This window comes from Miscanthus floridulus, unplaced genomic scaffold (assembly GCF_019320115.1).
Source record: "Miscanthus floridulus cultivar M001 unplaced genomic scaffold, ASM1932011v1 os_1914_2_3, whole genome shotgun sequence".
Taxonomy (NCBI): domain Eukaryota; kingdom Viridiplantae; phylum Streptophyta; class Magnoliopsida; order Poales; family Poaceae; genus Miscanthus; species Miscanthus floridulus.
Genome location: NW_027097982.1, coordinates 1 through 26006, shown reverse-complemented (window position 1 = coordinate 26006; position 26006 = coordinate 1). Strand labels below are relative to the sequence as shown.

The following is a 26006-nucleotide window of genomic DNA, read 5'->3' as shown; positions in this document are numbered from 1 at the left end:
ACACGAGGTTCACCGCGCCGCCAGTCACCCCACCGACATCCTAAACCCTAGACCTGATCGAAAGTAGGGGCGCTGCCAGCGACGGGAAGTACCACCGACGCCGGCAACGCCACCCGACGCTCACGCCGCCGCTGAGGACGCCACAGCGCCGACTCCCTCTCCACCGACCGTCGCTGCCGGCGCGCAGATGGCGTCCGTCAACGAAACCCCGGCCGGAGCTTCAACAACTACGGCATTCGATGGTTTGCGACCTATTATCCCTCTCTCTCTCTCTGTGAAAGCCGAATACGCTATTCCTATATAATACATCCCGATCCGATGAATATACTAAGAACTATAAACCTAACACATGCAAGCAAGCAAGCACGAAGCTACCGGCCGGGTTTGAAACATTCGATGGAAGGCAAGCAGGGCGGCTAACGCCCTATATTGTACTACTATACATACTTCTTCTAGCTTACAATACATACCTACTACAATCCAGTTCAAGCATAATATCCATTAATTCGTATAGAAATAAAGTTGACCTCGTGTTTAATAAACATCAAAAGTTTATCTCAGAACCATAATTTCGCATTCGTTGGTGAGGTCGATGTGGAAGCATGTGTTCATCTGCTTGATCGGGCAGTTGACCTGACTCGCTCCCTTCAGAAGCCGCCTCTGGTAAAGCATTTTCTAGTGTTGTGGAGTGCTGTCACGCACTGGAATATCAAACTGCCTAAGACTTCTGCTGTTGGGCTATATAAACCTACCCAAGCCAAGTACATGTGCATCAGTACATAATCAATCATCAGATCACAACTAGCTAGAAGACAGGAAGTTCCTGCTTTGTGTTCTGTCATTACTCTAGCTCGTTGCATTGCCGTCTCTTGTCTTGCTGATCTAGACGGCCATATGGCTACCCTTGCTTCTCGGAAGGTGACGGTGCTGACCATCGACGGCGGCGGCATCAGAGGCCTCATCCCCGGTACAATCCTCGGCTTCCTCGAGAAAAAGCTTCAGGTGCGTTGCGTCGTTCACTATTACTACAGCTAGGACATGAGTTGACATTAGAGTTTTGCGTGTACGTACGTGGGAGAAGGGTTTCAGTACGTACTCATGTCTGATGATTACATGCACGCATGGTGTATGTGATGATGATCCCCGTAACTGCATGCAGGAGCTAGACGGGCCCAACGCACGGCTGGCCGACTACTTCGACTACATCGCCGGAACCAGCACCGGCGGCCTTATCACGGCGATGCTCGCCGCCCCGAATAAGGATAAGCGCCCGCTCTTCACCGCCGAGGGCATCAACAAATTTTACCTGGAGAACGGGCCAAACATCTTCCCTCAAAGGTAGTACAAAAAGTGACAGCGAGGGGGGTCGCGCGCGCACGCGCGCGCATATATATACCTTGCGAATATCCCCACCAGCACCCAGCAGCTGGTAATTTAAGTTTAACCATGCACACGGGAACTGATCGATGACTACTAAAGAACCTATTAATATAGCTTTAGTATTTGAATGGGGTATGCTTACTTTTGGTTAATCGAATAGGAGCTAAGCTATCTCAGTTGGTCGATGGTGTGAATGTGTATACCCACTCAGATCTAAGTCTTAATTTTCGTAGACAAATTTGGCTGCTTATTTTCTTTTTAATAAAATGCAACTAGTTCTTTCTAGATTGGTCTAGTTTTTTTATTTGGTTGAACAGTAATACTAAAATTTGGTCTAGTCTTCGAGATGCTAAAAAAGCAATCCTCTAAACGGCTTTTGCAACGAACATGATTTTGCCCCATACATGCATGGATGGGTCTCACTACTGTCAACAGGAATGTTGTTGTGCCATATAAGGTCTTGTTCGATTAATCCCCTATCCAAGAGGGTCGTTGGGACCAAGGGAAGATATGCCCAGGGAAGCCAAGGCCCCTACAGAGATTTTGGTGGACGGTCGAAACCATGTTGTTTTCCTCCCTCGTTCCATGTGAGCTATTTGTTTCGGCTGCATTCCCTCTTGGTCATGGAAGTCACGACGACAGACGGCAGTAATCCCTCATGGTCGCGTGGCCGGTCCTGAGTTTTTTTTAGACCTAGGTCGAGAACTAATACAAAGGCCTAATCCACTTTATCAATGCTCATGAAATAGATAAATATAATGATAAAATACTCTCTTCGATCTTGTTTTCCAAGAAGTCAAAAAATCTTAAGTTTGACTATAGATTTATAGAAAAAGAATCTTAAATATAATAAATCTAGAAAAAACAAAATGTTTTATAATTTGGAATGAAGAGAGTATTTTTATACATATTTGGTCAAACTTGGTATTGTTTGACTTCTCGAGAATCGAGATTTACATTTTTGGGAATGGAGAGAGTACTTACTTGGCACTTGGCATCATTTTGAACAATTTCTTCTAACATTTCGAGATGCAAAATCATTGATTATACTATTGATGTTGATCTCATCTAATTTCTCCATGCATAATTAAAGTCGCAAACCATTTTATCTTGATATTGTTTCAGCCTTTTGCGTTGGGCACCTAGGCCACAGCTACCCACGTACATGCATATATACACACTTTTTTTTTTATTCATATACATACTAATGTGCTACTCTTCGGATGAGGCCTATGGCCATTTGAGGCCTAGGGCGGTGGCACACCTTGCCCACCCCCAGGACCTACGGGAGAGCCTCCCCGAGAAAAAAAAAGTCATGTGTCATGATCGAGCATCCCTCCGCACGGGCTCCCAAATGCTGGGGGAATCTGGCCCGTGGCCAAGCCCCACGTGGGCTTCTAGCCCAGGGGAAAAGGCACGCTTCCAAAGGGGGCCATATAAGTCAAAATCCCTCCTCCCACTCTACTCTACCTCCTTACATTGGCGATCAACAGAACAAACCCTAATGGCCCGTTCAGTTACGGTAGAAACAGCCCAGGAATTAATCCCACTCATGAAATATATACAATTTTAACTAGCATTCCGGCCAAGATTTTTTCCAGGTGGTCATTCCTGGTGTAACGAACGGGCCCTAAATGAGAAGCTATATGAGACGAGTGTATGTAGAACCAAAAGATAGAGATGTTGGCGATCAACAATAATTGGTTTGGATAATATCTTTACTTTTAGAGAAACACTCAATCATTATTTCAAAGCACGTTGCCGGGGCTGACTAATCAAATAAGTCGAAGTTGGGTAAGGAGAGATTCCAATGTATAAAAACACTTCTTTTTTCGCTGTGGTTCTGACTTCTGACCAGGTTGCGTTATACACTTACACTCCCCTGTGCTTTGATTATTGTCGTATATATGGGTCATATAAAATAGCAGTCGAGCTTAGCACTTATCCCCGTTGATGATTAATTAGGGTCAAATTCATAACTAAAAATACCCACTACTAGGTAACGATCGCGTCTCTCTCTCTCTATATACACGAGATATACGATAGTGTTCTTGAGTCTTGACAAGATCAAACATTTCATGTTCGTCAATAGTTGCGAGTTTTTTTTCGAATACGTAAAAAGTTTGCGCATCTTTGTATTAAGATCGAGAAAATTTAAATTTAAATGTTACAACGACGCACCGCATCCCGGCGCACTAGAGAGGACATGATATGTTACAATGTTCCCGTTCCTCCCTAGCGTACCAAATCGAAGGCTACTAGTCACGCACTAAACAACCTAGGTGCCGCTGGTGCCAGGAGCCTAGGCACGGCTGTTGCCGCGTCGTCTCGACCACCGTCCATTGCCAGGTTCAGGAAAGAGTTCTCTCATGGCTTCAGCGTGTGATGGATTGAGCTCATCTACGAAGATGATGTACAAGTGATAATATGATAGCGATGATCTTAACAAGATCAAAAACATTATATTAGGAAAAGTTGTGGCGACGCGTACGGCAGTGTTCATGTTGACCAAGAATGGGTGATGATGATGACCTAACAACAGAGTTTGTGGCAGACGTTGAGATGATGCAGGCTTATATAATTCATGTAGAAGTAGCATGTTACTTTTGGTATCTTATATTCACTGTTCCAGCTTGATGCTAGCTGCAACAACGAACCAGAATTTGCGTGCACAACTGTTATGCAGAGGCTGGAAAACCCTTTTCATTGCTATGAAAAAAGTAGCTAATCATGCTTATTAGTGGTGATACACTGATCGATACGATGTAGTATGTTGTAATGCTAAGCTTTCTCTCATCCATTAATTGTGGATTGCACAGGCCAGACTTTGTAAACACGTTGCTGGAGCTCAAGGGGCCGAAATACGACGGCGAGTTCCTGCACTCCAAGATTCAGGGCCTCCTTGGCGCTACTAGGGTGAACGAGACTCTCACCAACGTCGTCATCCCCGCCTTCGACGTCAAGAACCTCCAGCCCACCATCTTCTCCACCTTCGATGTATGTGATGGTGTTCGATCATGCAAGGCTATTCATTCATGAATCTATATATATAGGATAGATATATACTCCTATGATCGACGTGTTAACCGCGTACATGCACGCGTGCAGGCTCAGAGCCGGCCTCTGAAGAACGCGCTCCTCTCGGACGTTTGCATCAGCACGTCAGCCGCGCCGACGTACCTCCCCGCCCACTTCTTCCAGACCAGGGACGACGCCGGCAACACCCGCGACTTCAACCTCATCGATGGCGGCGTCGCCGCCAACAACCCAGTAAGTGTTAGTTAGTTGTGCACATCATGTTTAGGTACGGTTTTGGTGGACAAAACAAGAGACAATCGTTATTATATATAAACAATAAACAATGCCTGACTATATAATCTTAACTTGTTTCTGCTTACTTGCGTGCGTGAAGACAATGGTGACGATCAACCAGATAACCCGGAAGATGATCGTGGACAAGCAGGACATCTTCCCGGGGGGGCCGACTGACTACGACAAGTTCCTGGTGATCTCCATCGGGACCGGCTCGGCCAAGGCCGCGGCGATGTACACGGCCAAGGAGGCCGCCGGATGGGGCATCCTGTCCTGGCTGCACACCAAGGAGGGCTACACCCCCATCGTCGACATGTTCAGCTACTCCAGCGCCGCGCTCGTCGACTACAACGTCTCCATCCTCTTCCAGGCGCTCCGCAGCGAGAAAAACTACCTCCGCATTCAGGACGATTCTCTCAAAGGCACGGAGGCGACCGTGGACGTGGCAACGGGGGAGAACATGAAGAAGCTGATCGGGATCGGGGAGAGGATGCTGGCCAGCACGGTGAGCAGGGTGGACATGGAGACGGGGAAGCCCGTGGCGGTGCCTGAGGAAGGGACCAACGCCGACGCGCTCACCCGCTTCGCCAAAATGCTCTCCGATGAAAAGAAGGCGAGGACATCGTCGAGTCAAGGCAAGCCAGGCAGCGCGTTGTGAATTGTGATCAGATCATGTGGGCGCGCGTGCGCCTCACGTCTGTGAGGTTCAGCTAAGATCACAAATGTGTGTGTGTGTGTGTCTGTGTGTGTGAAGCATTATTAATTTGCAATGGCCATGCATGCAGTGGCTGCCTCTTGTCTTGTCGTACGTTTTCTTTTCTTTTTTGTTTTTTTTTTGCTGGTACGTTTTCTTTTCGATCAGGGACTCGGGTTTTGAAGGTTGACTTTTGTGTATGTAATAATGTAATAATTGTTGATAAAAAACTCAATCCGCGGTGGCTGGTCACAGACCTGTGCTTTGGATATGGGGCAGAAGAGACAGTTTTTTATTCCCCTTGGTCACTGCGGCCGAAACCACAAATAAAGAGTGAGTCCCTTGAGACTCAAACTCCGACCACCCCAAGGGGAGGTACTGAGCCTGCACTGACCACTCGGTCAGCCATGCCGTTCCCTAATAATTGTTGATCATTTCCCAGATCAAGTAAGAAACCGCATTGTTCATTCAGTTCAATTGTAAATGACGTGTCCATGGCAACAAAGATTTTTTTTTATCTTTAATGACTCCGTCAATGTCAAATGTTGCTGGTCTAATCTCGTGGATATGCTCATGGGCGTGAGTATGTGTGTATATTTCCCAAGAAGGAAAATACTCAATATATTTTCATAATAAATCTAATTGGAGATCTAAATGTATTAAGTATTGATGTTTATGATGTGGATTAAGTATCATTAGATTAAATATGAAATATATTTTCATAATAAATCTAATTGAAGATCTAAATGTAGATAATATTTTGTATAAACTTAGTGAAATTCAAAATTCTTTGACTTTCGTAAAATGAGATTTACATTCTTTCTGGGAGGGAGGGAGTATCACTTTTCTGAAGAGAGAAAAGCACAAGAGGGTTGGTTTTGCCGGGGTTCCAACATAGCCTTGACCGTATAATTCTAAGAGAGTACTTTTCTCAAAATGGTTCCAACGTGCCGGGGGGTTCCAATCCGTTTTCAGTCAATCTAGCGCCAGTTATCTGTCTGGCTCCACCACCAGTGTACCAGAGAGACGAAAAGCTTGTTAGCTCTATACTAGTTGAACCAAACCGAGCCAAAGCAACACGCATGCTCGTTAATCCAACCCTCTAATGGCAACTGTCAGAACAGAAGGCCCTGACGCCGAGACGCCGGGTGGCCGAGGCGATGTTTAACAGGCCCGCGTGACACAGATGCAGTCCGGCCCACCATTTTGAGAGAGAAAAAAAAGACCAAACAGCTATGGTCTACCCTCGTGCGGGCCGTTCCTGCTAGCGGCGCCCGTGCTTCGGCGTCTCCTGTGTCCGAGCCCGAGCACTGCGCGGGGCAGCGCTGCTACGGATTCACGGAACGTACCCGGCGGCGCACGGAGGATGGCAAAAACCCGGAGCGATCTGCGTGTTGCTCCCTCGTCCGCGAGCCGTCCTTCCACGGCATTCAACGTCGACACCCCGCACGGCGCAAATTCGTCAAAGGCACCGTAAATGCGACGACACGCACCACGAACTGCTCGCGCCATCATCACGCTCCCTGCTCCCTTCCTTCCCCCGTGTTTTACTCAGTCTCACAGCCATTGGGCGTTTTCGCAAAATCACTCACAGCCTAGGTGCAGCCACAAGCAGAGAAACCCGTACAGTATGCCTCCAAGTCTCTGGACGGACGACGTGCGAGCTAGGTAGCTTGGTGAGCAGAATCGAGCCGGGGCGGGGCAGCTCTGATGCAGCCTGTTCGGCTAAGGCTGAAACTATTGTATACGATCGTAGATTATTACGACTGATTAGCTTGGTGTTCTAACTATAAATTTACAATCGTTTACGATCCAGCAACATGCCGATGAACTGCCGCGACAGCGACGATGGGGCGGCTCGCGTTAATGCCGCTGTGCGGTCTGGCCATCTGGCCGTCTGCATGTGGCCGCGGGAGTGAGGACGGGCGATGCAGACGCAGACGCAGACGCAGACGCAGTACGCGCGCGTTTCTGCCCGTGCCGCTGCTCTCGTCCGCGGTCTGTTTGGGAAGCCAGGCCAGGCACAGGCACTCGGGTGGGCAGAGGCAGAGGAGCTCTCGTACTTGGCGGTTGGCAATCAAGTCTTTTGGCAATCAATTGATGCAGCTGCAATGAAAGCTACCATAAACCACTGCTGCTCGCTGCTGCCGCCATGGCCCGGACCCCAGCCTGTGAGAGCTGCAGTGCACTGCTAGCTTGTGGCAGCTTCTGTGGATGTGGTCCGTCCTCAGTACGTCCTCAGTGCTTCGTACTCATTCATTCATTCATTCATACAGTATGCTACGTATACAGAGCACAGTACTACGTGTTATATCTTCTTCTCCCCGACCCGTGTCTCGTCTCATACATAAATTCATCCATCGAAAAACGACCTGTAGATGCTGTTTTTTAGGGCCTGGTGCGGCTCCCGCACAGCTCCGACTCTGGCTCCAGCAGCGGAGCCGCACCAAACGTTGCTGAGAGGAGCCTTTCTGCCAAAAAACAGGTGAAGAGGAGCTATTTTATGGTACGACATGCGGAGCCCTAAAACGGGTCTTCGACGTTCCGGCTTCGGCTTTGGTAGAGGAGCACGTGGAGCAGAACCCGGCCAAACGGCCCCTTAGTCGTCCTCTTATCCTCTAGTAGAAACAGAAGCTTGCGAAGGAACGAATTCTTTGTGGACGAACATTCCTCCGCGGGCGCGGGCGTTTGAGCGGACCGGAGACCGCACGGCATGCAGCTGTCCTTCGCCGACACATCGGTCCGGGGCGCCTGGGCACCGCAGATGGCGCTGCCGTTCCGGTTCCGGTTCCGGTTCCGTTGCCGTGCCCATCTTTGCGGGACAGGGACTGCGTCTTGGAGGCACAAGGATTTGCGTCTTCGTCGTTAACCTGTTTCTGCGGGCGGACAGTAGTGCTGAAGCAGAATCTGACAGTTCCGTTGACGGGCGCTGGTCGTGGTCGCCGGTCCGGCAGAGAGCCAGAAGCCCAGAACGACTCTGCCTGCCTGCGGCGCGCAGCACGGACGGCTCCCCGACAGGCCGGGCAGGCATGGCAGTACATGTGAGCAGAGCCAAATGCCTGCCACTGCCAGCTTCCTTTGCTACTGTTCGACTGATCCACTGTTGATGATTTTGGCAATTTAACAAGAGAGAATAAACAAGCAGTTCTTTTGTCTTCACTCCTCATCCAGACTGCCAGCGCCAGATCCTTTGCCTTCCTGCCCTGCCCTGCCCGTAGTCGTACTAGTACCATCGCTCTCGATCGTTCTTGCTTCCTGGATTCTCATTCGGTCATCCGGAGGACGGGAGGAGTGTTTTCTCTTTGCGTGTGGACTGTGGACCCTCGTCTCGTCTCGGCGGTGGTGCGAGATGAGATGAGGCTGACGTCTTGCTGGCCTTGCCTTGCCTTGTGCTTGCTCTGCCACCGATAAAGCTGATATTCTGTTCGTCTTTTAAGATTGTTTGATTTGATGCTCCGCTGCAGCATACAACCAGCACTGTAGCTTCCTCTTAGCAAATGCCGATTACTGCTGGTACGGAGTAATAGTACTCACCATTAGCCATTCAGCCTAACGAAATGGAGCGTTGGGTGTAGCTCTAGCGGTATCTGTGGGGTTACATACTACAGTTGACAGTTCATCAGGACTTCGGGTCCAGCATTCTTTACCAACAACAACAAAAAAAAAAAAAAACAGAACTTTTGTATAGTTACTATATCCTCACAATGCTGTCTTGATCTCCAGGGGTTTAGAGACCGGGACACTCATGATGCCAAAATCCGACCGTGAACTGCGCGAGATTTGGGACCATTATTAACTCCCATCAATATAAAATGGACACGGGAGCTAATTTCTTGGTACCTCTGTACCTGCCCAACTAATTGAGCTACAAGAATACCTAACCGACTTGCATACGGCGCGTGGGAGCGGTGGTCGCGCCGTGGCGCTCTAGCGCGACGGTCGCGTAGTAGAAATTCCGCTTTAGCTTGCAACGTACGGAGCAAAGTGGAAGAATAGACGCCGGTAGAATGCGAACGATGGCGTTGCTTTCGATCTCCCTGTACCCTAGCTGCACGCATGAGACTCGTGTTCGAATTTCACCATCCTGCTCGAGACACCGAGCGCGTACAAACATCCCAAACTTGAACCGGTGCGTATGGACCTCATTGGACGGCAGGATATTCATTCGCAATTCGGAATATTCTGAGCTGCTTTTCCATATATATATATATATATATATATATATATATATATATATATATATATATATATATATATATATATATATATATATATATATATATATAACTACTATCCTGTAGCTGGCTACAGAATAACTTATTCTGTAGCCACTTTGAGTTATGATAATTACTATGTTAATTTACGAGATTATAGTAACTCCTTACTAAATGGTTTAATATAACGTTATGGTAAAAATCCCCATGTGTTATAGTAACCCAACTATCGTAAATATGTATTGACATTATGGTAAATTAGTATATAAAATTATAGTAAATGGAGGTGGCTACAGAATAACTTATTTTGTAGCCGGCTACTGAATAGCCTCTCCCTATATATATATATATATATATATATATATATATATATATATATATATAACTTATTCTGTGGCCACTTTGAGTTACGATAGTTACTATGCTAATTTACAAGACTACAGTAACCCTTACTAAGTGATTTACTATAATATTATGGTAAATATTACCGTGAGTTGTAGTAACACGAGTATCGTAAAATGCATATTCATTATCGTAAATTGGTACAAATATTATCGTAAATCAAGGTGACTATAGAATAAGTTATTCTATGGCTAGCTGCAGAATAGCCTTACCATATATATATATATATATATATATATATATATATATATATATATATATATATAAATAAATAAGATGCATGGCTGCTTGACGGCGCAGCAGGGATGGAGGCACATACTTGCGTACAATAATACAACAACGTCCATACAACTGCGAATAGCGACTTCAACACATTTTTTATGACCATAGAAAAAAGCTTATTTTTTATGACAAAAAGAAAATACTCCGCCTACTGGAGTATCCTCATACACGTCAATTCGCACATTCCTTTTGCTGCATGCGTAATGCATAGGACTGTATAATTATATGTAATATCATATTATCATGCATGCATGATGCATCTCGCCGCCTTGCAATTGTTTTCTTGTGGGTTCGTCGGCGCAAATAATCCAGTGAGAATCTTAATGATCGAAGGATAAAGCGCACATGGACATACAGTGCATGACTTAGGGCCCCCATTTTATATATTATTGCCATTCAACACGGAATTCTTGAGAGACCAATTAAGCATTAGCATCTGCCTCTCTCCCACCTTTGTCCTCACTATATACACCGCTATATACATGCTTCCATTTTTTTTTCTCCTATAAAGAGCATGATCACATGTACATATCTACTTTTCCAATAATCACATGCCCACATCCAACAAAAAGGCCAAATAAACCAGCAGCAATGACAAGGACTAATCAAAACTCCTCACATTCCTCTGGAGAAAGGAGTCGGAAACAACAATCCAAGCTGTTGTAAAAAAAAAAACAATCGAAGCACATTTTTCAAATGTATGTAAAACAAAACTCCAAAACCAACTCTTGAAGAAATCAAAGTTCATTTTCATATATAAATAGATGGAAATCCCCATGCTCCACTCATTTCACAAGTTAATCATGATCATTTTGACGAGAAAAGCTAATCACAGTCATCAACACTAAGCCAACAAAAAAAGCAGCACTACTCACATAAACTCATCATAAGCACCAAAGCCAAAGAAAAAACAAAAAAAAAAGGAAAAGAAGAGAAAAAGGCACCAAAAACGGCCACTAGTCGCTCTCACTGACTCCCAGACCGCGTCGCCACCTTGCTGCCTTTACTCCTCTAGTCCTCTCCCACCGTCCCCGTTTCAATTCGCTTCACTCCCCGCAGTCCCCACTCGCCACTCCCTCCCCCCCACCCCAAAGCTCTCTCTTCCCCTCCCTCTTCCGTGCTTCCCCTTTTCCGTCCGCCATGGCCTCCTGCTAGCTCCCGTCGCAACGCCTCCCAGATCCCGGACGCAGCGCGCCACCCCCCGCGACGGCCGGCGCGCGACATACATGGGAGGGTGCCACGCTAAGCCGCTCACCCACGACGCGGACGGCTCGCCGCCGCACGCGGCGCCGGCGACCCCGCCCCCGGGCAACGCGACCCCCGCCACCCCCGGGAAGAAGCACTGGGCGGTGTCCCCGTTCTTCCCGTTCTCCACGCCGAGCCCGAGCCCCGCGCACCACCTCTTCGGCGGCTCCGCGGCGTCGCCGCGCAAGTCCCCCGCTCCCGCGGGCTCCGCGCCCACCACCCCGGCCAGGCGGCTCCTGCGGCTGCCCTTCCCGCCGCCGTCGCCCGCCAAGCACATCCGGGCGGCGCTCGCGAGGCGGCATGGCCCGTCGCGGCCGTCCATCCCCGAAGAGGGTGGCGGCGGAGGCAGGGGCCTCGACAAGGGGTTTGGGTTCAACAAGGGGTTCGCAGCCAAGTATGACATGGGGGACGAGGTCGGACGGGGGCACTTCGGCTACACCTGCGCTGCCACGGTTAAGAAGGGCGCGCGCAAAGGGGAGTCCGTCGCCATCAAGGTCATCCCCAAAGCAAAGGTGACGTGCAGCTTTCGCAATGCCCTACTCTGGCACTTTGTTTTGATGTGTAATATGCTGAATCTTGAGACACCAGACACATGCTGTTTTTCTGGATTTTTTTTTTTACCATGTGGAAATTTTTAGGTGGTGTCGATTTGTTGATTGCTGCCTTGAGAATACTGATTTCGAACAAAAATACAAAATATTCATTGGATTCTGTGGTGACATTATATGGTTCTGTTCCGCATTCTGGATTGCAAACACCCTACTTCATGCTCGTGACTCCGTGAGGATGGTTGCTTGTTGTTCTGTGCATTCTGCCTTTTTGGGTACTGGGTAGCATATTAGCATATAGTAGGACTTTCCGCTGCAAATGTGCCTACTCTAAGTCTCTAATGATAAGATACAAATAGATCGGACATTATTTGTTACTTGGGAAACTTACATCTGATGCTTTGCAACTACCGATCCAGAAGACTTCAGTCACTTGGCATTATTGTTCTATCATATCTTTTGTGCAAACTGATTTAAGCTCCATTCTGGTACCAGAAAAATACACAGTTGGTCTTCGTCTGAACTTGGCTCCTTACTTGATCATCTTTTTAACAACACCCACTGCTTGCTGTTTTGTTTTCTCAGATGACTACATCCATTGCTATAGAGGATGTCCGAAGGGAGGTTAAAATATTGAAAGCTTTGGCAGGAAACAAAAACTTGGTCCAATTCTATGATGCCTATGAGGACAATGACAACGTATATATAATAATGGAGTAAGTTTCCATGACCTGAGAAATTATAGTTTTCCTTTTACTTGATGTTTCATATTCTATGAGGCTGACCTCCATAGCATACATATGTAGTGTGTTATTATACCTCATCATTGGCACTCACAACTATTAACACTCACAACTACAGTTTTCCCCTTCTTTTCTAAGTAACACTTTGCTTCGCATTTATATTTACGTTTTATACCCTGCTGATGATGGTCCTCGGATAGTTCCTTTTCTATATTTAGCATGCAATCCATGCTTTGTTCTTTAAAAATTCATGTTTATTAATTTAAAATCCTGTTGTGTAGGTTGTGCGAAGGTGGAGAGCTACTCGACAGAATACTTTCCAGGTAAGTTAAAGTGAACATAAAAATCGAAACAACAGATCAAAATATGTGCTTCAGTAGAACTGATGTTTTGCATTGGACTTAAGAGGTGGGAAGTACTCTGAGGATGATGCAAAAGCTGTCCTGGTGCAAATATTAAATGTTGTCGCTTTTTGCCACATTCAAGGAGTGGTTCATCGAGATCTCAAACCAGAGGTGATGTGTTTTTCTGCATCTCTACAGTTAGTGCAAATTCCATGATTTAAGCAGGTTTAGGAAATACTAACTTCTACTTTCTGTAGTCTAGAACTTTACAATTACCATAGCACTAGTAAACTAAGCATGTCTTACTTTATACTGTAATTTTAGTGTTTTCATTGTTTACTTTATCATGACTTCTAAAAAATATAATACCTGTTTTTCAGAATTTTCTTTTTACATCAAAAGACGAGAATTCCCATCTTAAGGCCATCGATTTTGGCTTATCAGACTTTGTAAAGCCAGGTATACTTTGTACTGGTCAATCTGTGTTATTTTCTATATAAATTTTATTGGTCTCTAATTGTCTGGGCCAAAAAGGATTGTAGTATTCACAGGCAAAAAGATCTTGAATACGTGGTTCTAATATTTTATGCAGATGAGAGGCTCAATGACATTGTTGGAAGTGCTTATTATGTTGCTCCAGAAGTTCTGCATAGATGCTATAGCACAGAAGCTGATGTCTGGAGTATAGGTGTAATTGCATATATCCTTCTTTGCGGCAGTCGTCCATTTTGGGCACGCACTGAATCTGGCATATTCCGTTCGGTGCTCAAAGCTGATCCTAGTTACAATGAGGCACCATGGCCTTCTCTGACTCCGGAAGCAATGGATTTTGTCAAGCGATTGCTGTGCAAGGATCCACGTCGAAGGATGACTGCAGCTCAGGCTTTAAGTATGTTTCCGTTCATTTTATCCTGATGGCTTCTATTGAATATTGCCTTGTTGTGAGTATTCATGTTTTTTTTCTAGGTCATCCGTGGATCAGAAATTATAATGACATTAAGCTGCCATTGGACATCCTTATATTCCGACTTATCAAAGCTTATATTCGTTCCTCATCTTTACGGAAAGCCGCTCTGAGGGTGAGTACTTCAAATTTTTGTTTTCATGGTTATAATGATGCCTCTTCAGTTTGGCAATTGGCACTTATCTTACCTCAAGTTTGTTCTACTGAAAGGCTTTTAAGGGTTGTGCTTTATACTATTTTTTGTTTAGAGTTGGTTGATGAATTTCCTGTTAAATATTGTTGAGTAATGCATGGTAGTACATTTCTCTTATGGTAAACTGTCAGGAATTTTTTATTGCATACATGTGTGGTTTAGCTAGGTTGGGGCAACATTTTAGGGTATATTGCCCTTGATTTATTAGTTCCAAGAAAAGAAAAAAAGGTGCTTGGATGACTCTGTCGCTAATACTTTCATTTAAAAATCAATGTTGTGCTAACAAGCTTTACTAAGAATGGTCTTCCTATTTTTGTCCTAAGTGAAGCTACCTTTGTTTTGGCCAAGTTTATACAAGAAAATACCAATTAATCAATATTTATATTACCATATAAGCACCATTAGATTCATTATGAAATATATTTTCATAGTATACCTTTTGGTGTCAGAAGTGTTCATAATCTTCTCTATAAACTAGGTGAAACTTGAAAAAGTTTGACTTAGAACAAAGCTAGTGTGACATTCTTTTTTGGGGCAGAGGTAGTATATCATTACTGTTCTTTCTAATGCCAGCAATCTGCAGTGCTTGATGTATTATTGAACTGCTACAGGCTCTATCAAAGACCTTAACAGTTGACGAGCTTTTCTATCTGAAAGCACAGTTTTCTTTATTGGAACCAGACAGAAATGGATGCATCACTCTTGACAATATCAGAATGGTTAGCTCATAGCTACACCTAATTCCAGGCTGGTTAAGTCTGTCCTCATTAGCTTGTGTAAACTTAATGACTCCTGTTGCTTCACACTGTTTAGGCCTTAACGAGAGAAGCTACTGATGCAATGAAGGAATCCCGAGTTCAAGAGATTCTTGTTTCGGTACATTTGTTTGATCTTATGACACCGTTTTGTTCATACAGAAACTGTACCACTGTCTGACTCTATAACTGGATATTCTTTTCAGTTGAGCGCCCTTCAGTACAGAAGAATGGACTTCCAAGAATTCTGTGCAGCAGCAGTTAGTGTGCATCAGCTTGAAGCATTGGATAGATGGGAGCAACATGCGCGATCTGCTTATGAACATTTTGAGAAGGAAGGCAACCGAGCTATTGTAATAGATGAATTAGCTTCTGTACGTGATCTTCCTCCCTGTTCTCTTTCTAGCAGATCAGTTTGGTGGACCTTCCAATATTTCCTGACATATTAGTTACTACATGCTATGGAGTATTTCATTATCAATGAAGTTTACTTGTTCTCTCAGGAATTGGGCCTCAGCCCTTCAGTGCCACTGCATGTCGTTCTACAAGATTGGATCAGGCATACGGATGGGAAATTGAGCTTTCTTGGATTTGTCAAGTTGTTGCATGGCATGTCCAGCAGGTCCCTGTCAAAGATGAGATAGCTGTTGATAATCTCTAACGACAGCGCATGTTTACACCGCCCTTGCCCCTGTCGACTTGGTTCACAGGCAAATTAACAGGGCTAAAGAACCGTCGCTTGGAGCTTGCATATCAAGGGCGTATGAGTTCTAGCAGCACCTGATCTGTCACTAATTTGAGTATAGAGTTATGCTTGTTGTTGCCTGCCTACTGATCATTTAGCCGATAGAAAAAGGAAAATCTAACCCATGTTTGCAACATGTGATGTTTCTAACAGTCTTAGATTAGGCGTCATCTTCTGTTGTGATTTTGGGAACTTTGTAATGCTTCTTTCCTGGAACTGGAGCAAGTTAGCTGCAGTCACCACTCACCAGGTTGGCGTTTGGAGCATGGACATATCACTTACTGTCATTGTCACTATGTCATTGTACCGACAGATGAATGTGCGTGATCGTTATGTGGTACGTCAGGTTCTCTTCGTGTATATATTGATGAGATGGAGCTGTGCCATTTTTTCAATCTCAGATATTAGCGTGTCAATTTGCAACCTCTAATTGATTCTAGTTTCTACATCTTAGAATAAACTGGAATATGTGCAATAAAATAAGTATTACTTTTTACTGAATACATGAAAATGTTTAGAACGATATGGAATATGGCAATAAGATTGTATTAATTTTGACAAGACATAAGAGGAAATGATTTTATTTCTTTTTTTTAGAATTTCAGAATTTATTTATATAAAAATATTTCATAACATTCTTCTTTTTACCATGTTTCACCCTTAGCGCCAGAAATCAGTGCTTGTACATACTATGTTGCTAAGCCATGCCAATGTCATGGCTTATTTGTAATTATAATAAATGAAAATTTACTCCATTTGTTTCAATTTATAGTCCATTTTTAGCTGTCATAAGGCAAATTTCTCCAAATTTGACCAATTTATTGAAAAGTGCAGTGACACCTACAACATCAAATTAGTTTCATTAAACTCTCCATAAAATATATCTCAAAAGTGCATTTATTTGAATTTATAGGTGTCAATATATTTTTGTTTTTTTTTCTAAAAACTTCATCAAAATTAGAGAAGCTTGACTTATAATGATAAATCTAGAGTGGATTATATTTGCAATGGAGTAGTCATTAAATAGTTTTTTTTATTGATTTTGCTTCCCCCCCCCCCCCCCCCCCCCCCCCCCCCCCCTGTTTGAAAGCATTGGTGACGATCTATTATTCCTCTCATCTGAGCCGTCCATTATGCGTCGAACACGCCGATTCAAATGTCCTTGAGCTTTGAAATCTGGATTTCGAAATTCGAAAGAAGAGTGAAATCCCCCCACGGCTAACGTTTTGAACTTCGAAGGGAAACCTGCTCTGCTCGCGACAGAGAGACAAAACGTTTTCACCACGCCGCAATCTGCCCCATTCCATTCCAAAGCGAACAGGAGGCGGGGGCAGGAGGCAATCGGAGGGGGGCGAGGAGGAGGCAAAGGCTTCTCCACTTGAGCTGCGGGATGCCGGTAACGCGTAGGCGCGCCGCCGCCGCGGCGGTGGTGCAGGTGGAGGTGGAGGAGGAGGGGGCGCGTTGCGCCGATCGACATATCCTCTGATTCCGAAGCGGGGTCAGAGTCAAGGTCGGAGGATGAGGAGGATTCAGAATCGGAGGAAGAGGAGGATACGAGCGACGAGGACTTTGTCGACATCAGCGACAGCGACAGCGAGGCCGGTGATGGGGATGGCAGCGGCGAGGAAAGCGAGGAGGAATCGGAGGCGGAGGCGGATGCTGAGGCTGAGGTTGAGCAATTGGGCGCTGATCGGAGCGAGGTCGCCTGCAACAAAATCACTAGTCTCCTCAGCAGTAATATCCTCGATCCCCTCTATCTCGTTTTAATGGGTTGCTGTTAAGACTGTTCATCAGATATTCAGAAGTAAGTTACATGTAGGCGTTTAGGTGACAATCTCGAACGGGGGAAGTGTGGAAGTTGGAACGGGATTAGGTGCACGTAGAGAACTAAGCAGAGCTGTTTTGGGGGCATTAAAAATTTAGCATCACTCGTGTGGTTCTATGATTTAATGCAGCTGCAGCGTGCCAATCTGATCGTCCGATGACAAGATAAATTTACAGATACTTCATCTGACTAGTTTTTGAAGCTTATGTATGTATCCATTCTAGTGATGTGCAACAGAAACAGTTTAGACATCTTAAGGAAGTATGACCCCCAAAATTGTTACACTGTGTGTGCGACAGAAACTAGAAGGAACATGCTAATTGATTGTTTGGCTTCGGGGATTGTGTGCTTATCTCTAGCTGCTTGGTAGGCCGTAGATTGTTGCTACTACTGGTAGCTCATGTCAGTCACTTTTTGTTTCTGCTTCCGCTCCTACAGCTGTTCTATCGAACCATAATTTATTTTTTCTTATTGACAGCTCAAAATACATCCAATGTAAATTGGTTTTCAAACGGAGCTAGATGCAATCCTTGTCATGTTCGAGACTAAGTTGAGCATGTCTTGTAATAATACTGCTAATTTCGGTTTACTTCAGTGGGTTTCAGGAACGAACAGAATTGGATCATTTGTTCTATGCTGTTTTCTTCCTACATGAACTGAAAGGCAGGATTTTCCTGTAGGTGGGAAGAGTCTGGAGGGTTTAAAGTTGGCGGAGTGCAAGATATATTTGAAGAAGAATGGTCTTAGCCAAACTGGGGGCATAGACACTTGTGTGGACAGAATAGTGCTCCACTGGAGGTTAGATATGATAGATCTTTCCCACTTCTGAGTATATTCAGCCATTTGATGCTCGTTTAGTCAGACTTCAATTTAAGAGAACACTAGTTCCTGTGTCATTTGTTTGTTCTCAATATCTTTTATTTTTATTTTTATTTTTACCTGGCTTTGTTATGCACAGAGGGTTCACCTAGGTGATTTTTTTTTGAAAGGAGATTACCTCTGCTTTTAAGAAAGCAATAAGAGTTTTACATACTGGTGATACCAGTTTACGATAACGCGAAAAGACAAAACAGATAGCATCCATGCCACACTACTTAAAGGTCTAGACAGGGACGAAACGCTATAACAGGATAGCAACATCTGAATTAAAAGTTTGAAGCCGATCGTGCTTGCTGATCCATGTCTCTAGGCCCTCCACCATCTTAGACAAATGTATCTTGTTGGCGTCCTTCATAAGCTCTCTCCACATCTGCAGAAAGGTGATTGCGTTGTAAAGTACCACATCAGGATTTGAAGGAAAAACTTTCTGAATAGCCATCTTGTTCCTATTTTTCCATATTGCCCAGGTTAGGGCTGCAAAGAAAAATAACACTAGTCTCCGAGGGACTCCCAGCCTCCTTGGCATCCAATCATACAGGAAATTATGTTTTGACGTTGGAAAATCATGCCACCCAAAAGCATCTCTAATACAACACCACAAGTACTGTGAAAAGTAACACTCAAAAAATATGTGGTTAACAGTTTCAGGTTTGCCGCAGACACTACAGAGGGGGCATCCCCTGCCACCCTCTCTTTTTCAGTGCTACTGCAGCCTGTAATTTGTCATGAAACATTTGCCAAAGAAAAACTTTGATTTTAAGCGGAATTTTGCTCTTCCAAATCATAATACATAACTGGTCTCTAAGCCCCCCATGAGTTATTAAGTGATATAAAGATTTGGTCGTGTATTGATTTGATTTATCAAGCACCCATTTTACTGAATCTTCCTTAGTAGAATCGAACTGAACACCCTCTAGAATCTGTTGTAGCGCTGTCCATTCCTCAATCCAAATTCCTTGCAGATTCCTTCTAAAGGTTAAGTCCCACTCATCACCATCCCAAATGTCACTCACCAGATCTTGCTGATTTTCATTGATCTCATACAAAGATGCAAACTGAATTTTCAGTGGCATGTCCCCAACCCACGAGTCATGCCAAAATCTGATCTTATCCCCTCTACAAACCTTGTATTCTGCGCCCCACTTGAATAAATGTTTTACTTTATGCAGTCCTTTCCAAAACTGAGATGACCCCTTTTGATTAGAGCAAAAAAAATTGCCTGAATGCATATACTTGGCTCTGAGTAATTTACACCACAGCTCCTCTGACCCAGCCTCAATTTTCCAAATCCATTTGGTTAAGAGACACTGGTTCATGATTTCAGTGTTTATAATCCCTAATCCACCATGTATTTTGGGCTTACAAACTGACACCCATTTTGCCGTATGATATTTGAAGATGTCATCTGCTCCTCTCCAAAAGAATTTAGATCTGATTGTATCCATCTTTGAATGGAGACCCTTTGGCAGAAAATAAAAACCCATAACATACATGGGCAGGCTACTCAAACAAGTATTAGTCTGAATTAGTTTCCCCCCTGAGGTCATGTACTTGCCTTTCCAGGGATCTAAGCGTTTGATCATCTTGTTAAGAATCCCTTGGAAGGCAAGAATACCTAACACCATGTCAGATATTGGTATGCCCAAATACTTCATTGGCAATTCTCCCAACCTGCAGTTTAACATGTTGGCTTTCCTTTCTTTCTCTTCCTGACTAAACCCAAAGAGGATCACTTCACTCTTATGATAGTTGATCTTTAAACCAGATAACCACTCAAAACAATATAGGATCACTTTCAGTTTTGTAATTGTGCTGTCTGACCCATCTATCACTATTACAGCATCATCTGCATACTGAATGTGTGAAATACCACCTGGGATCAAATGCTCGACCACTCCCTTGATCAAGTGCCTGTTGACAGCCTTGTCCAACATAGCACTTAGAGAATCAGCAGCTAGGTTAAATAGAAGGGGAGATAGGGGGTCTCCCTGTCTTAGCCCTCTCAAAGTTCTGAAGTAAGGTCCCCTAGTGCCATTAACATTGACACAAACCTGTCCCCCCTTGACAGTTTGCATTACCCAATTAATCCACCTAACGGGGAAACCTTTCCCTTTTAAAACTTCTTCAAGGAAGTCCCATCTCACCCTGTCATAGGCCTTCTCAAAGTCTATTTTTAGAATTAAGCCCTGCTTTTTCTTGTGGCTCAGCTCATGTAATACTTCATGAAGAATAACCACTCCTTCTAATATGTTTCTCTCTTGAATAAACCCAGTTTGATTAGGACCAATAACCTCCTTGGCTACTGGGGTGAGCCTGCCTGTGAGAACCTTAGTGAAAACTTTATAATCCACATTCAGCAGACAGATAGGCCTATATTGCTTGATAGTAGCTGCATCTTTGACTTTGGGGACTAAAGTGATCACTCCATAATTCAATCTTTTAATGTCCAAATCGCCATTGTAGAAGTCTACAAACATTTTGTAGTAGTTGTCTTTGATCTTATCCCAGAATTGTTGGAAAAAACTAGCCCCATATCCATTGGGTCCTGGTGCAGCATCTTGTTTCATATAAAAAACTGCTTGCTTAATCTCCTCCATGGTGAAAGCTTTCACCAGTTGTTGACAATTTGCATCAGTCACTTTTCTATCTTCAGACCAAAAATTAGATTTCAGTCTAATCTGTCTATCATCCACTCCCCCAAACAGCAGTTTGTAAAACTGAACTATGTGAGTCATAATGTCATCCTGATTTGTTAACTGTCCTTGCTCAGATTCCATAGAGAAGATTGATCCCTTCCTTCTTCTCCCATTAGCAAAATGATGAAAGAATTTAGTATTGGAGTCTCCTGCCAGAAGCCAGTGCTTCCAGTAGCTCTCTTCCATCAGATAGACTTGTTCTAAATCCCTTTCGACAGCATATCTATGTTCCCACTCCTGAGGCAACAGATCTCTAACTTCAGCTTGCTTATCAATCCTTTGCAGCTCCTCCTTGAGCTCAAATTTGATGTGCCTAGATGTTGTAGCGTTGCGACATTTTTCAGAACTTGACACGGATTGACACATGTAATATTTATTACCCGTATCTTATAGGTTCAAAGATGGGGACCCTGAGAGAATTTATCCTCGGTCATCCTTCTGTATCAACTGTAAAGGTGTGTTCTTAGTTGGAAATAAACTCTCATTTAACTGCATAGCAAATTATCCATGGCAATAATCATACTCAGCGCAGGTGATGTTTGTAAGGACGATGCCGTCTTATTCAAACAGAAGGTGTACGAGAAGAGGTAGCCATCTGCATTTGCATAGTCTAATCTAACAGCCTCTTTGAAATAGTAACCTAAACTTCCATTCGGATAACTTTGACAGTGGAAAAAGGCATGCAAAATGCATAGGTAAGCGTATAGTAGCTGGCAAAGTCATCAAGGAAAGCTATGGTAAACAAAAGCAGCAACACACTTTCACGGTAAAGTTTGATTCAACAGTTTTGTACTACTGTGTCATTTGAGTCTTGTGATCATTTACAGACTACATTACTTGTTCAATTCAATAGATTCAAGTGTTTTGGAGCAAAGGAGCTGGGAAATTACCACCTTTGCATCTGTTGCTTGTCAAAGGGCGCAACCTATATAGAATGGTGACTTTTCGTCAGGTAACAAGAGCTCTCCATATTGTTACTCTGTTTTCTACCTGTCACTTCGTGTTCTTTCTGCTAGTCTTTTATATAATAAGAAACACTCAGATCGTCTTTAGGAGTTGTAACCAGTGTGATGATACAATTCTCATTCTCAAATGTAATAGGGTAATTCAACTGTCCAGCATCAGTACTGGCTGTACATTGGAGGTTCATATTTACAGTTCTTTTTCTATCAGTCTGTGTGCTCTGTATACAGTAATGGAAATACTGGGAACTCTATGTTTCTAAAATAAAAGAAGCATTTTTCATGAATACGAATGCATCCTGTCAGATATCCAAGATGACTATCTCCACATTTCCCAAACTGTGTTTTTTATTCATATTCTCTCCCCCTAGTCGTTTATCAATAGAACTGGGATGTAGTATCGGTTTTATGCAATTCTCATATTTGAGGGTATCTACACATTTCTCAAATGATGGTTTGTATACCAACATTGTCCATGGGATGGCCTTGTGTGATTTTGAACTTCACATCATTTATTTCTCTTATATCTAGCCTTGGGCAAATGAAGTAGAAAGGCTGAAGGTTCTAGAAGAGAAGCACAACAGAGGGGACGAAGCAAGGCGTGTTCGTGCTTTGAAGAGACCTAATTCTGCTGGAAACAGTAATTTCCATTCTCAAGATTGTTTGCGCAATCTCTGCATTAATTTAATGCTGAACTTGGTCTTCTTGTTCATACTTGTTTGAAATCTCATGCCACTGTTACTGATTGATGGTATTGCATATTTAAGTTCGTATTTAATCACGTTCATCAAATGTGACAGGTTATAGATTTCTTGTTTGGTGTTAATACCTTGCTACTAGTTTATAATGAGTTTTGTCATTTTGCACAAAACTACAGTGGGATAGTTACATGTGAACATTTTTTAGTTATAGGAGTATTTAATATTATTAGGAAGTAAAATTTAATGTTTGGGTTGATGTATTAACTGGCATTGGAACCTTTACAACTCATGATATGGAATATTAGTAGGCAGCTGTATCTCATATGGAATCAATTAAAATTCTGAATCACAGGGCTGGAGAACAGCATGGGCAGTAAAATGAATAACATGTTTAATTTCTAGGCTCCCTGAGTTCAAGAAGAAAAGTTGTATTCATAGACTTCTTCTAAGGAACATTACATCTTTCTAGATTCCTGGAACAACTCATGCATGGTATTGTCGACTTAGCAGAACATATGAGCTCCGGGTCTCTATTGCCTTGTTTTGTTAAGCCATTGAGTCAAGCTGCAACACTTAATGACGATTTTACTCAATCTCGTTTTCTTCAGTTCTATGTTTGTTCTACCTAACAGTTTCTATTCCGTTTTTTTGTCTTTCCTATAGCTCTTAAAGGCAAGAAAAAATTGGACAAAGAAAAGCACAAGTCTCGATCTGAAAGGCCTCGCTGCCAATCCAATATTATTGAATTGGATAAAGGCAAAAAACGACCTGCACAATCCTCCAAGTTTGATCTGCCTAATAAAAGATCTAAGAAAGAAGGGTCCCAAGTGCCTTCTGGGAAAAAAGCCACTGGTGGTAGGAGGGCAAAGAAAAATCGTGCCTGCCAAGATAAGAACATTTCTACTGGCCATAACAGTTCTCTATGCAATGACAACAGGGAGAAGAGTCATGCTACCTTTCAGAAAAACTGTCACGTTGAGCCTCTTAACAAGGGCCCATCTAGCTCAAAAGTTGGGATGAACAAAAGGACGACTGGTTCTGGGTGGAACAGAATTGGTGGCACACAGAGTCAATTAGAAGGAAGACACATAACTCCAGCTGCGCTTGTTGAAGCAAATCATGGAAATTTTGTTTTAGTACAGAATGCTTGTGTTGAGAGGCCCCAATGGCCTACTCAATTGCGTGAAGTTGCTCACGTTTTACTGCCTCGCCCCAGTGCCAGCCATCCACATGTACTACCCAAGGCTACAATGGGTCTCCAACATCAAAATGGAGCAATGGCTGGTGTGCATGCGCCTGCATATTTCAGGGCACTTCCACCCAATCAACAGAGGGTAGCATTTCCTTCAGGCAACATGCCACAAACTGTGTACCATCCTCATCCAGAAGAAGCATACGTCGTGCCACACTTAAGATATCCTAGTGGGAGTACTGGTTTCCGTCGATAAGACAGTCTAGTTGATGCCAGCTGCATTTTGATAATTGCATTGGTGGTAAGGCATGTGGTCTTGGTTTATTTCCATTATTCCATTTCATTGTTATGAGTATGTAGCATTTGCCTCTTACATAATGTGCAGAGGCCAGAACATTGTTTCATCTTGTGATCTTGAAATAAAGCTTGCATTTGCCTCTTAGCTCTTGTTTAGTTGGGTGAAGTTTGGGATTTTGGCTACTGTAGCACTTTCGTTTTTATTTGGTAATTAGTATTCAATCATGGACTAATTAGGCTCAAAACGTTCGTCTCGCGATTTCCAACCAAACTATGCAATTAGTTTTTTTTTCGTCTACATTTAATGCTCCGTGCACGTATCGCAAGATTCGATGTGATGGATACTATAGCACTTTTTGGGAAAACTTTTTGGAACTAAACAAGGCCTTACATAATGTGCAGAGGCCAGAACATTGTTTCATCTTGTGATCTTGAAATAAAGCTTCCTCGTGTAAAACAAAAAATTCTGCACCTCAATTAAAGGACTTGATTTTCTTCGCATTTGTGCAGGATGTGATGGAAATGCAGTGCTACCATTGACTTGATTGGGTGGCCTCCGTGATTGCCACGTGAGGGCCTTCTGGTACATGCATAAGATGGCTAAGAAAACAATACCAGGGCTTTGTGTGCTTCAAATGGGGAAGGTTAGGAAATATCACTATCTTTTTGTTGATTGAGTTCGTAGCCGGAATTGTCCTGCAAGACGAAGCGAGATATTCCCAGAAGGGACATAGGTTTCTCATGTACTATGCACACCAATGATGGTTTCTGAAATTGAGCTAGTAATCTGAATGAAATCCAAACCGACACAAATTTTGCTTAGCGCCCTACCTTCTTAGGGAACTACAGCAGTCAGTCAGGACAAACCAGACACTGGGAATTACTATTTCCAGTTCTGCAAATCCATCGTTACCAGTATATAACCTAAAATGAACGATTTTTTTTAATTGATAAAACCTATATTGAACGATTGTTTTACCTAAACACCTGACCAGGGCACATGATCTTTCTTTGTTCGACGCTCGTGTCCTGTGCTGTGATAGAAGCAATTTTGATGGAACTAATTACACTAACCCCCGAAAGTTTTGTGAGGAGATCCGCATGCAAACACCCGTGTCACCAAGGCACTAACATCTCCATCTGCCGTGCAAGTGCACCTGCGAAAAAAAACACAAACCAAGGAAATGGTCGGCGGCGTTGAGTTGGGCGCTGTAGCTACACATCCCTACCTGGAACGGCATCAGGTTTCCTGTCAGTTCTCCATTTGCTTATGTCATCCATTTGCCGCTGTGGCTGTAAAAACCTCGCGCCGCGCATCCCATGTTTGACACTTCTACCCCCGTGTCAGAGACCGTATCTTTTGAACAGGATAGACCGACGAACAATCGGGCCTCAGTTTTTTAGCTCTATCTGTCACATCAATTTTTAGACGCATGCATGGAGTATTAAATGTAGATAAAAAAAGTAACTAATTGCACAGTTTGGTTGTAAACCGCGAGACGAATCTTTTGAGCTTAGTTAGCCTATAATCGGATAAAGTTTGTCAAATATAAACGAAACGTGCTACAGTGTCTAGATTGCAAAAATTTGCAATCTAAGGGAATGTTTGGTTCATTAGTCCAGATTTTAGTCC

The 26006-nt window shown here is 43.6% G+C and overlaps 2 protein-coding genes and 1 pseudogene across 2 annotated transcripts; all 3 read left to right on the top strand.

The window, feature by feature from the left end:
- The first annotated feature begins 894 nt into the window (after positions 1-894).
- Positions 895-5350, top strand: LOC136534408 (patatin-like protein 1). Its single transcript, XM_066526848.1, has 5 exons — positions 895-1002; positions 1160-1338; positions 4200-4377; positions 4489-4650; positions 4793-5350. Exons 1-5 carry the CDS (start codon positions 895-897, stop codon positions 5348-5350), a joined length of 1185 nt encoding a protein of 394 aa, XP_066382945.1.
- Positions 5351-11379: 6029 nt separating this feature from the next.
- On the top strand, positions 11380-16161 carry LOC136534407 (CDPK-related kinase 5-like). The gene is made up of 11 exons (XM_066526847.1): positions 11380-12041; positions 12663-12793; positions 13102-13143; positions 13227-13335; positions 13545-13623; positions 13757-14053; positions 14131-14243; positions 14933-15040; positions 15135-15197; positions 15283-15450; positions 15580-16161. Exons 1-11 carry the CDS (start codon positions 11511-11513, stop codon positions 15718-15720), a joined length of 1782 nt encoding a protein of 593 aa, XP_066382944.1. The 5' UTR covers positions 11380-11510; the 3' UTR covers positions 15721-16161.
- Positions 16162-17098: 937 nt separating this feature from the next.
- Positions 17099-24512, top strand: LOC136534410 (zinc finger CCCH domain-containing protein 62-like; annotated as a pseudogene).
- The last annotated feature ends 1494 nt before the right edge of the window (positions 24513-26006 follow it).

Bases quoted from the DNA above. Each gene is read 5' to 3' on its own strand.
- LOC136534407 (XM_066526847.1), top strand. From the start codon at position 11,511: ATGGGAGGGTGCCACGCTAAGCCGCTCACCCACGACGCGGACGGCTCG. The intron at 12,042-12,662 runs GTGACGTGCAGC...TTGTTTTCTCAG, and splicing joins AGGTCATCCCCAAAGCAAAG to ATGACTACATCCATTGCTAT. The intron at 15,451-15,579 runs GTACGTGATCTT...TTGTTCTCTCAG, and splicing joins TAATAGATGAATTAGCTTCT to GAATTGGGCCTCAGCCCTTC.
- LOC136534408 (XM_066526848.1), top strand. From the start codon at position 895: ATGGCTACCCTTGCTTCTCGGAAGGTGACGGTGCTGACCATCGACGGC. The intron at 4,378-4,488 runs GTATGTGATGGT...GCACGCGTGCAG, and splicing joins CCATCTTCTCCACCTTCGAT to GCTCAGAGCCGGCCTCTGAA. The intron at 4,651-4,792 runs GTAAGTGTTAGT...GCGTGCGTGAAG, and splicing joins GCGTCGCCGCCAACAACCCA to ACAATGGTGACGATCAACCA.